Source organism: Chrysemys picta, chromosome 15 (genome assembly GCF_011386835.1).
Source record: "Chrysemys picta bellii isolate R12L10 chromosome 15, ASM1138683v2, whole genome shotgun sequence".
NCBI lineage: Eukaryota > Metazoa > Chordata > Testudines > Emydidae > Chrysemys > Chrysemys picta.
Window position 1 is genome coordinate 14,038,243 of NC_088805.1, and position 12,051 is coordinate 14,050,293.

The 12,051-nt window shown below is 43.9% G+C and overlaps 1 protein-coding gene and 1 long non-coding RNA gene across 2 annotated transcripts in view; one reads left to right on the forward strand and one right to left on the reverse strand.

The window, feature by feature from the left end:
• The window catches only part of LOC135975754 (uncharacterized), a 55,586-nt gene that overhangs the window by 15,751 nt on the left and 27,784 nt on the right, over window positions 1-12,051 (forward strand). The window lies entirely within an intron of this gene.
• Window positions 3,172-12,051, reverse strand: part of LOC112060096 (solute carrier family 2, facilitated glucose transporter member 11-like) — a 29,370-nt gene continuing 20,490 nt past the window's right edge. The window contains exons 11-12 of the mRNA XM_024108668.3: window positions 9,268-9,395; window positions 3,172-3,511 (exon numbers count right to left, since the gene is read on the reverse strand). Coding sequence (XP_023964436.2) covers window positions 3,305-3,511; window positions 9,268-9,395 — 335 coding nt within the window. The 3' untranslated portion in view covers window positions 3,172-3,304. The remainder of the gene's footprint in view (window positions 3,512-9,267; window positions 9,396-12,051) is intronic.

Consider the following 12,051-nt stretch of genomic DNA (forward strand, 5'->3'; position numbering starts at 1 on the left):
GGAGTTGGGGCCTAGTTGGATGGCTGAGGGGACAGTGAGAGGATCCCGCTCTCCTGTCGTCCCTGAGGAGCCTGGTCCCCTGAGAGGCAGCATCCCAGGGCCCAGTCCTGAGCAGACTGCCTTGTCTTCAGGGATGCTGCAAGATGCCATGAGGCTGGATCAGATAGCTGGAGAGACTCTCACAATTGGGTTACATTTCAGGTTAATGTCCTGCTTGGTGGGGGATGGGACTGTGCCCCAGGTGGCAGTGGATTGTCTGAGGTGTTCCAGGAGCCATTCCGTATGAGGGTAGTTGGTCACATGAACTATGGGGCATTCCTGGTCTTCAGGAAGATAGAAATTTCAAGTAAACATATACCAATAGCTCTGTATATACCCGCGGCTATGTGAGGTGTGATCTTTCCACATATTGCAAGTTAAGCATAATTAGGGAGATTCTATGGAAGTCTAAGGAACACTTAGATGCTGTGGAACATAGTACTGATGGTTCAGTAAGAGGCACTTTGCCCTCTGAACTGGAACTGAACCAATCCTCCAGGTTGCTGTTAAGGGGCATCCATTTCTGATGTGATAAACGACCGTTTTGACTACTAGTGGCCATTAAAGATCTCTAGGCTCCTTAAATAAGAGTTGAGGTTTTAATCATGCTTTCTTTGGAAATTTTAGACTAACTGCACAGTACCTACCTAAATTACCCCAGCAGTTTTAGTTGGATATGTTATTCCTCACTTCCTCTCCTTTGTGTTCTCAGTCTGAAGTCCCTCCAACATTTTTCTTCTTCTTAAAGACAGCATTTATCACAAATATTGTCTGACAAGAGAATACAGATGTCCTATTGTTCATATAGCCATACATAATTACCTGTGTCCACTCATCCTGAAGTGTAATAGATGATGCATGTGACGGGTTGGATCACAGAAACCCCTTTGGGACTGCCACCTGCTGTGCCTAGACTACCTCTGAGCCTGTTTTCCCTGCCAGCTTGGGACTTCAGTGCCTTGCCTTGTTTGATCAGACATGCTTGCCTGCTGCAAAAACAGATCCAAGTCTGAACCATGTCCCCCACAAGCTGCAGGCTTAACTGAAAACAGCTTAAGAAGTGCTCCTGTCTCCAGCACTCAGATATCCAACTCTCAATGGGGTTCAAACCCCAAATAAATCCGTTTTACCCTGTATAAAGCTTATAAAGGGTGAACTCATAAATTGTTTGCCCTCTAACACTGATAGAGATGCACAATTTGGCGGATTCTCATAGACAATAGGTATTTTCTATCTCTGGTAGGTTATTTAGACAATCTTCATGCCAGTACAGGGCTGATCCCGAAGATATATTTATTAGTGTACAGGGAAGCAATGAAGTTTCCATTACTTTCCTGAAAAGACCATTCCACTGTCCAATTGATTTCACTGTCAGGAAACGTTTCCTGATTTTTCAGCCAGAATTTTCTTAATTTCATCCATAACTCTCATTTATACTTTCTTCTGTTTATCCTAAATAATTTCTCGTGATCTTTGTTGTTTTATAGCCTGCCATTCAAATACTTGTAAATTCTCTGTTGTGGTCATTTTAGCCAAGCTATACATATTTAATCTTTTAACATTTTTCCTCAAAGTCAACCCATTTAGCCCCTTAATGTTTTTTGTTGCTCTTTGCTGAAGTCCTATAATTTGCCAATGTTTTGATACTGAGATGCTTAGAACTGAACAAAGTACTCCAGGTGTTGCATTAACCCAATCCAAAGAGGGAAAATGGTTTCCTTGCTGAGCAATATGATGCTTTGGTAGTAGCCATATATCTTAGTGCAAATTTATGCTTAATAACTTAATGATGCCTGGTATCCTTAGGTTTCTTTTATCCTTACTGCTCCCACTGATTAGTGTTTCACATAATTTTTCTGGACTGAATGCCATTTGTTTCCTTCACAAATTTCTAACCTTCCTACTTGAAGGGCTGAAGAACTGAGTTCTTAACTACTCTCAAGGGACAATCACTTGTAGATTTAGTACATATACAGTCTACTGCCATTGGAAGTTGTTAAATAACTTGGAAGCCGCTATCTCTCCCTGTGGTAATTCATTAGACATTTCACTTCAGTTGGGTATGCTGCCATTTATATTTACCCTTTTTAAGTTCAAGAAATTCAGTTCATATGACAATATTCTAATCCAAGCCAATGTGAAGTAAGACTAAGATTTCATTAGAAGCTAAATCAAATACTTTACTAAAATACAAATACAACATTTAGTGTAGTCACTTCATCCACTATCTTTATAATTCTATTGGAAAAGCAATTGTTTGATGAGATGCTGTTTTTCATTATTTCATTATCCTATAGATGTTTAAATGACTTTTTCCTTTTAATATTCCACTTATTTTTACTAGAAATAGAGGGAACCCTGCAAATCCATGGATATCTGCTTTATATCCACAGATATCTGCATCTGCAGACCATTTTTGCGGATCGCAGATGGCTACAGATCCAAATCTTGTATCTGAGCAGGGCTCTAGAGACAGAAGTTAGACTTACCAGATAGTAATTGTCACGCCTCTTTTCTTGTTTGAGGACTGGTACAACATTTGCTTTTTTTCCCCCAGTCTTCTGTAAACTTATCCAATTTTTCCATGACTTTCCATGACGATTTCACTTGTTTGGTAAGCACACCAAATTAATTCCCTTGATGTGGGTCATCCAGTCTGGCTGAACTGTTTACAATGATGCTTTTTTAGCAAGCTTTTACCTCCTCTTTATCAATAGCTATTTTACAAGCTATTTTATTGCTTCCTAAACATCCAGTCTTGTTTTCTTTCTCGAGAAAAGAGACAGATTCTGATCCCACTGACTTCAATGGGCTTTGAATCAGGGTCATAATCAACCTGAAATCTAGTCAACCAAAATAAATACATAAAAGTAATTTCAGGTACTTTACTTACTTGATTCCCCCTCTCCCCCACTTATGGTTTTTATTTTTACAGTTCCATTTTCCTGTGTCTTGTAAAATCTTTCCTTTGTTGCAATATGAAAGACCCACAGGAATAGGGGAAACTGATTAAATATAGTCCTTGTGCTAGTGAATCCTGGTGCAGGATTGACTGGAGTTCAAATTGAGTGACCTAAGTAACCTTGAAACTGTTTGACTATCTGGGTGAAAATAAGACTTAAGCATGAGGAATTTCATGTCTGTATAATTTTATGAAAATAAGAATAAGACAGTAAAGCTAACAGTCCATTTTATGATTATATTTCAGTCTGATTGCAACAGTGCTTCCTGTCCCTCTAATACATAAAATTTCCCACCTGAGAAGTCAGAGTTTGGTGCAGAAGGTGTGTTCCTTAGATAAATTATTTTCTGTGTTCACAGCTTGTTTCTTTCCAAAATTTAACTTATTAAATTCGCCTTTAATTTCCATGATTGACTTCCCCTTTGTCTCAGGGAGGAACAGGTAGGTAAAGATTGTTGAGAACACAAGGCTCCCCAAAAATATAAGGAAGCAGAAAGGTCCGAGGCTTTCCTAAAACCAGAAATAAGAGAAGATTGTAAGAAAAATACCCTTCTGACTCTTATTCCCTTACCTCTTCAGCGCAGGTTTATATTTTAGGAATGAGGAAAATTCTTAATTCTAAAATAAAAGAGAGTCCCAAATCATTAATGAAGGTGGACTTTGTTATGCATTTCTATTGGGATTTGTTAATATTCTTTTGTTAGGTATAGAATTCTTAAATATTTTGCCTTGCCTAGAGCATCTAACATTCATCAATTCTGGGCATAGGATATGCATCCGGAACTGTGATGGTGTTAAGCCTTCTGTCATCAACACAAACTTATGGTCACATCTTTTTTGGGAATCATAACAACTGGAGAAGTCCAGAGACTGTTTGACCCTTTAGTTATCCCCATGTTCAGCATGCTTTTTATCTCCTTATGAATTCTCTCCTGCATTTTTCTAGTGGTCTGATATGCACTGCTGGGGGCAGGTTGTGGCTCCACAGTGGTGATCTTATGGAGCACTTTGAGTCAGACCTGGCCCACTGGAAAATACCTGCTAGTGACTCTGGGACATGCTCATAACCTTTGCCCTTTCAGCTAGGGTTCTCTTCACACACCTCAATGCTCTCTACAGAGATGTTACTATGGCACTCAGCCATCAAGTCAATGAGAGGGGCAATCTGAGAATCCTCCTCTGAACAGCATGGCATGTTTACAATGGCTTCTCAGTTGCTACACTTTGAACTTGTTGCATGCACTGTCTGTGCAGCAGCCTTGCTGTGGGGCCCAAGTATATTGTAGGTAACACCATTAACCCTTTCCAGCACCCCCAAAGGCCCCTTCCAGGTGTTCTGCATTTGTAACTTTTCACAGGGAGTAATACCAGCACCAAGTCCCCCACATCAGATGAATGCTCACTTTGTTTTCTGAGCAGCTTGGCTTTTTGTGAAGTTTTATTCAACCATTCCTATCATTGTCTTTAAATCATTCCTAAACGTTTGCACATATTCAGCCTCTGCCTCAGAGCCACCCTTCCAGGAGCCTCCGAGATCCAGGGCGCCTTCTGACTTTTCACCCATGTAGGAGATTACAGGGTTCACCCCATTTGGACTCTTGGGGCACCTCCCAGCAGGTGAACAGCAGATAAAGTAACGTTACATCCCAGTTCCTCTCCCTTCTTTTAAAATATATTTCTAACATCGGTTCAATGGGGCTCTAAAATCTTTCATCTAAATAATTTCTCTGGATGATATGGATCAGATTTTAATTGGTTTAGCCCACACATCTTCCATAACTCACTAAATAAGTGGGACATGATATTTGACCCACGATCTGACAAGATTTCCTTCGGGAAACCTACAGTTCTAAATATAATGAACAATATCTTAGCCACTGTTTCAGCTTCTATGTTAGAGCAACTGCATCTGGATACCTAATGGTGAAATCTACTATTACCGATATATTTCCCCCCTCTCTGTTTTGGCTTGGAAAAAGGTCCTTTAATGTCCATGGCAACCCAGTAAAATACTTCCTTGATTATTGGCAAGGGACCCTTGTGGTGCCCTACAGGCTTTTTCTGCTTCTGACATAAATCACCAGTCCTGCAGTAATCCTTTACCTCCTTTTGAATATTGGGCCAATACAGTTTTTTTTTATTTTTTTCTTTTTCAAACCTTTCATATGTCCTCTGTTCCCAAGTGTCTTGCACAAGGACAGTTGTAGGCTAATAATAACTCCACATGATGCTTTGAGGTCAAAAACAATTGTTTGTATTTTTTGTATTCTATTTTTCCGCACCAGAGCCTTCCAGTACAGTTTAGCCTTTCTTCTGTAAAGAACCTAGCCCTGTTCTCCCTATCTGGGACCCTACTGTGGATGGCTTCTCTGATGCTCTCTTGAGAGGTGTCAGCATTGTGCTCCACAGCAAACTCACTTTGGCTGTGGCTTGCTTAGAGGGCTGTCACCAGCAGCTTCTCCCCTTTCTCTTGGGACACATTGATATTCTCCCCTGATAAGGGGACTGAGACTTCTCTTCCCCCTCCGCTCCCTTTCTCTCCTCAGAGGTTACCTCTGTGAAATCGGGGACATATTCTCCTTTTACAGGTCACAATACTGACCACTTTGGGCAGTGATATCATGTAATTCTCAACCAATGCAGCTTTTTAAAAAAACAAAAACCCTATTTTCAAAGTACCCTTCCCATTCCAATTTGATGCAGGCCAAAGGCACTGTGGCTTTAAATTGTCCTAAAGAGAGTAGTTTTACCTCTTCCCCCCCAGGAGCATATCATTCTCCTGAATCACATCCCCCCGACCAGGGAAATCTGAGCACCAGTGTCTTGCCACCTCTGGCACGCTTCACCATTTATGTTTGGTCATTGTTATAAACTAGTCTATCCCTCAGGAGGTCAGACCTGACAAAGTTAACTAGAACTCCCTTTGCCACCACTGAAGTTTCTGACTCCAGCGTAGCTGCATTAACCTGAACAGATCAGGGAGTGAATTGGGATCCCCCGTACTTAGGGCATTGCCTTTTCATATGACCGAGGGACCCACATAAATAATGTTTCTTTGGGGTGGGGTCCAATAATTAGGGTTTCTAGGAGGAGACTGGTACTGGGGTGGTGTGGACTTAGTTCCCTCACCTCTCTCCCTATTCCCAGGGACAAACTGGGAACCCTCTTTTATGCCAGTTTTTGCCTTTCCCTTTGGAATTTGTGCTCCTCGAATAGTCTCGCTTGTATGTACAAGTTACCTTTGGCAGATGTTTTCACCGATACTGGAGTTTTTCTCCCACACCATGGCTTGCCCTTCCTCAGAGCAGACCTCAAAGAACTGCTCCTGAGCAGTGGTTCTCAAACTTATTTGATTGTGCCCCACCTTCTTTGTGTCTATAGTCATTTACCACCCCTCCACCCCAGGTACATATACCACCACCCAGCTCTGAAGGGAGAGCGGAGAGCAGAGGCTGCTGGCCGAGCGCTCAGCTCTGAAGGCAGCGCTGTGCCAGCAGCAACACAGAAGTAAGGGTGGCAGTATGATTTGTCAATATTGCTTTTCAAAGTAGACTTAGCACCCCATCTCCACCCTTATTTGTGCACTGCTACTGCCACCCTGGGGCTGACAGCTGGAGCCTGCCGCCTCCAGGTGAGGGATGTGAGGCAAAGGGAGGAAGTAGAGCCCGAGCTGCCTCCTGGTGAGGGATTGGGAGGGAGGGGGAAGAAGAACCTGATCCTGGGTGACAGGGCTCTGGTTGTCCCCTTTATCTCATTTCCCCCCCCCCCCCAAGTATGTATGGCCCTTCCACACAAGCCCCAGCTGCCAGGGGCTGACAGGCAGAGCTCTTAAAAAAAAAAAAAAAAACAAACAAACAAACAAAAAAAAACAAACTCATACCTTCCTTGACACATTCCTGCACCTCCCCATAGTTTGAGAACCACTGCTCTTGAGTGATCAGATCTACCAACTTGTCATGGGTGTCTGCCCCTTTACTCGTTATCCATTTTCTCCACATATTCCCCTCGATGTAACTTATCAATCTTTTTGAGGTTTCTGAATGCCTCTGGAGTAGTGGGAAACCTTTTTAACAGACTCCTTGAACTGCATGCCTGTCGGGTGGTCTAGATAGTACTTAGTTCTGCCTTAGTGTAGGGGACTGAACTAGATGACACATTGAGGTCCTTTTCAAATCTACATTTCTATGAACATGCTTCTCAGCCTCATTAACCTCCATATCATTAAATAGTCATTCTTTGTTCATTTGGGATTCTATGTATCATCCATATTCTTTTGAAGGGGATTAAATATTCCTCAGTGCAAACAGTCTCTCTGTAACTCAGGCATAGCTTGTTGCAGCTCTGTGAACCCTGGTGAGAATTCCCCATGGGATGAGGGATCATTTTTTGTAAATTCAATATGATCAGGGCATGTAGCTTCTCTGTCTTCCCCCTTTCGGGCCTAAGGGCTTCTGCTTCTTGGGCTTCGTGCTTTGTCTTTTAGCGGGAGCGCTCTCTGATGGTGAGTTATTTGCTCTTTGACTCTATCTGCAGTTTCACACCTCTAGTGCTCTCATTTCTTTTCTGCTTAATCATCTCCTGGCGAACTCCAGCTTCATGGCTGTTTCACTGAGAGCTGCATCAGGATTGTTTTCAAAGCCTGCACCCCCTTTGCCCTTTGGTCAATCAGTCTGATCACTTTTTTCTGTTCATCCGCTTACTCATTTTATATTTTCTTTTGTTCTGTTTCCCTTACCCAAAATAACAACCCGAACCTTTCTTTACCTGTTTTCCCCATCTTCTCAGTTGTGAATCTCTCAGCAACTATTATTTATTTGGTAAATAAATGCCTGGAGCACGATCCTTAGCTAATCAGCAAACTGGGTGTAATATCCTGCCAACTGTGATGCTTCCCAAAGTTGTGAGGCACCTCATCCCCCCTGCTCTTGTCATGAGAGAGTCTTATCTGGGCCTGCTGTGGATCAGCTCCTTGAAACCACCAACTTCTGGCAGCACAAGCACTGCCTTCCATGTCTCCACCGGCCTCGCTGTCTCTCTGTATGAGTTAGCGATAGACACACTCCAACTCCCAAATCCTCCTAGCATCCCTCTGGAGTACTTGGCCCCTGTCCCACTGAACATTCTCGGATCCAAAAGAGTAGTACACCCCAGCTTGCAAGACTCCACTCGAGAGCCATACTGTACTTAACACACAGCTAAGATATTTATAGTGAAAACAAGAATTTTTATCAAAGAACAGTCAAGTGATGGAGTGAGAATATTAGAAAGAAACGGTTACATATAAAACAAAATCATAACACAATTTCTAGAGTCTAAGCTTAACTAACAAGGCATTCCGCTATGTCCTACAAGATCGCTTACTGTAACAAGGCCTTTGCTTGCCCTCGCAACAAATCAGCCAGAGACCTCTTCTGAGTGCAATCACCAGTGCTTTTTATTTTCAGTGCCAGCTCCCACCAGCTGTGGACAGCTAGCTTCTCCAGCCAACCGGGATGCACAGCCTTTGCTCCTCCCTCCCCTTTCCCTTCCCACCTGCCAGTCTTCTATAGCCCCCTGGCTACTAAGGCCCACAGGTGCTTCTCTTCTAGCAATTAGGTGTGGCATACTCAGCCAGCCCCAATTAATGCTGCTTAATTGGAGCTGGGCTAACAGGGGCCTGGCTCAGAACCTCCTGGCCAGCACCCTGTTACACTTATCCCTGGAATTTTCCCCAGCATTTTCAATCCGTTTGGCAGGGATCACATCTCATAAGATCAAGCCCACTGGCAGTTTCTCCTTAGAGATTTCAGGAATGAGGGTGTACCTCCTTGCCTATACCTCCAAAAGTTCACTGTCCTTACTTCTGAACAGGCCTCTCCCCTGCTGGTTCATTTCTTCCTGTAACTCTCTCCTCTTTGTGGATTTAACGATCCTTCTTAGTATTTGGCTCAGACTGTAAATGAATGTGAACCTCTGTGACCCACAGAGTACCTAATTTACATGTAAACCAACAGCTAGATAAACATTTCTTGCCTAAAAGAGAACCTGGTTTTCACCTTTCTAGTGACCAGTCCCTAGTCACAGATCTTAAGAACATAATTTTCAGTATATATACATAGAACTCCTTATACACATGTTATATATACATTTTGGTATGATTATGATGACCAGTGTGCCACTGGCTTTAATTAGAATCCTTACACTGCATTCTTTTGTACTATGCCTATGTACTCCTGTGCCCTCAGCCAGATGGCATCCCGAAGAGGTCGGGTCACAGAATCACTTACCACGATGTAGGGAAAAATCATTCCAATGACAAAAAGCCATATCCAGCTGATGCATCCATTAAGCAGAAAGGCTGATGGTCTGAATGACTGGCTGAAGATTTCAGTCATTATGGATGCGGTGGCTCCAGCTGGAGAAAAGTTGTTTCTTTAGTAATTAATTCACTTGCCTCTGCAAAGAACCTCACCCTGACAAGGCCTAGTAGATCACTGGGACAGACTTACTATTATTTTCTATGTGGTTAGTGTCCTCTACTACAACAAAAGAACTTGATTCCCAGCCCCAGAACCCTGGCAGTGGCACTGCTGCAGACAGTGTGCAAAAACTCAGGGAAGGGTTGGGTTGCCTTGTAGGGAGGTGTGGGCTAGTGCACAGAAGACTAGACTGGGACTTGGGACTCACGGTATGTGTACTCTGCAATCAGGAGTGACTGCAGTATGAGTAGACGTACCCGAGCTAGCGTTCATCTAGCTAGCTTGAATGACAATAGCAGTGTTGCTGTGGCAGCACAGGTGGTAGCATGAGCTAGCCACTCAAGTACATACCCAGGATCCCAGGCAGACTTGTACAGTCCATGCTGCTGCCATGGCTTCACACCACTCCCGCCCCCCCCCAACTAGATCAAAGCTAGCTTGGGTATATCTACACACTGTTCAGTCATACCTTTTGACTGCAGTGCAGACGTACCCTCTGCCACTGACTTGCTGGGTGAACTCAAAGTCAGTTTGCTTCCCTGTGCCTCAGTTTTTTTATCTGTAAAATGGGGATAAATTATATTCACCTCCTTTGTATAGTGCTTTGAGATTTATGGATGACAAATGCTATATAACAGCTATGTATTTATTATGATACCTTGCTGTCCTGAATTTTGAAACTGTACCGATGGACTCTGACAGGGTCCCTGCCTTAACTCAGCTAAATAGATGGAAATTGTGATGTAAAGTCTTGATCTTGTTAATTTCAAATTGAAATGAATAATGGGATATTTAATCTGTGAGATGTAGATAGCATCCCTTTCTGCTGTGAGGAATGAGGGAGAAGAAAAAACAGATTTTCAAACTTTGTATACATGAGCCTCTGAGGCCTGGTCTACACTACGAGTTTAGGTCAAATTTAGCAGTGTTAAATCGAATTAAGCCTGGACACGTCCACACAACGAAGCCCTTTTTTTCTGACTTAAAGGGCCCTTTAAACCGGTTTCTTTACTCCACCTCCGATGAGGGGATTAGCGCTAAAATCGGCCTTAGCGGGTCGGATTTGGGGTAGTGTGGACGGAATTCGATGTTATTGGCCTCCGGAAGCTATCCCACAGTGCTTCGTTGTGACCGCTCTGGACAGCACTCTCAACTCAGATGCACTGACCAGGTAGACAGGAAAAGCACCGCAAACTTCTGAATTTCATTTCCTGTTTGCCCAGCGTGGAGAGCACAGGTGACCACGCAGAGCTCATCAGCACAGGTAACCATGATGGAGTCCCAGGATCGCAAAAGAGCTCCAGCGTGGACCGAACGGGAGGTACGGGATCTGCTCGCCATATGGGGAGATGAATCAGTGCTAGCTGAACTCCATAGCAGTAAATGAAATGGCAAAATATTAGAAAAAGTCTCAAAGGCCATGAAGGACAGAGGCCATAACAGGGACACACAGCAGTGCCGCGTGAAAATTAAGGAGCTAAGGCAAGCCTACCACAAAGCCAGAGAGGCAAACGGAAGGTCCGGGGCAGAGCCGCAAACATGCCGCTTCTATGCAGAGCTGCATGTCATGCTAGGCGGTGCAGCCACCACTACCCCAACCGTGTGCTTTCACTCCATCAGTGGAGAATCATGCAACAGGGAAGTGGGTTCGAGGTACGAGGAAGATAGCTCACAGCAAGGAAGCGGAGAAACCAGTTTCCCCAACAGCCAGGATACGTTTATCACCCTGGACCTGGAACCAGTAACCCCCGAACTCACCCAAGGCGTGCTCCCAGACACTGAGGGCACACAAGAGACTTCTGGTGAGTGTACCTTTGTAAATATTACACATGGTTTAAAAGCAAGCGTGTTTAATGATTAATTTGCCCTGGCAATCGCGGCCAGTACAGCTACTGGAAAAGCCTGTTAACGTGTATGGGGATGGAGTGGAAATCCTTCAGGGACATCTCTAGAAAGCTCTTCATGTACTCCCAAAGCCTTTGCAAAAGGTTTCTGGGGAGGGCTGCCTTATCCCATCCGCCATGGTAGGACACTTTACCACACCAGGCCAGTAGCACGTAGTCTGGAATCATTGCATAACAAAGGATGGCAGCATATGGTCCCGGTGTTTGCTGGCATGCAGACAACATCCATTCCTTATCTCTCTTTGTTATCCTCAGGAGACTGATATCCTTCACGGTCACCTGATTGAAATGGGGTGATTTTATTAAGGGGACATTCAGAGGTGCCGGTTCCTGCTCGGCTGAACAGAAATGTTCCCCGCTGTTAGCCACGCGGTGGGGGGAGGGGTGAAGTGATCATCCCAGAGAATTGGGGGTGTGTGTGTGTGGGGGGGGGGTAAGTTGGGTTTGTGCTGCATATTAACCTGGAAACCGCAGCCCCTCCTTTTACATTGCAAACCCATTTTAAATGGCCAATCCAATGGGTGCTTGGTATGGGAAATGAGGGCGCTACTGTTTGAAACCATTCCCACATGTTAAGAAGGTTAAAAAAGCCAAAAGACTGTGGCTTACCATGGCTGCCTGCAAGCCAAAATCTGTTGCCTGGCACTGCGTGAGTGATCTCTCACACCAAACCAGCAGGCCCTCAATA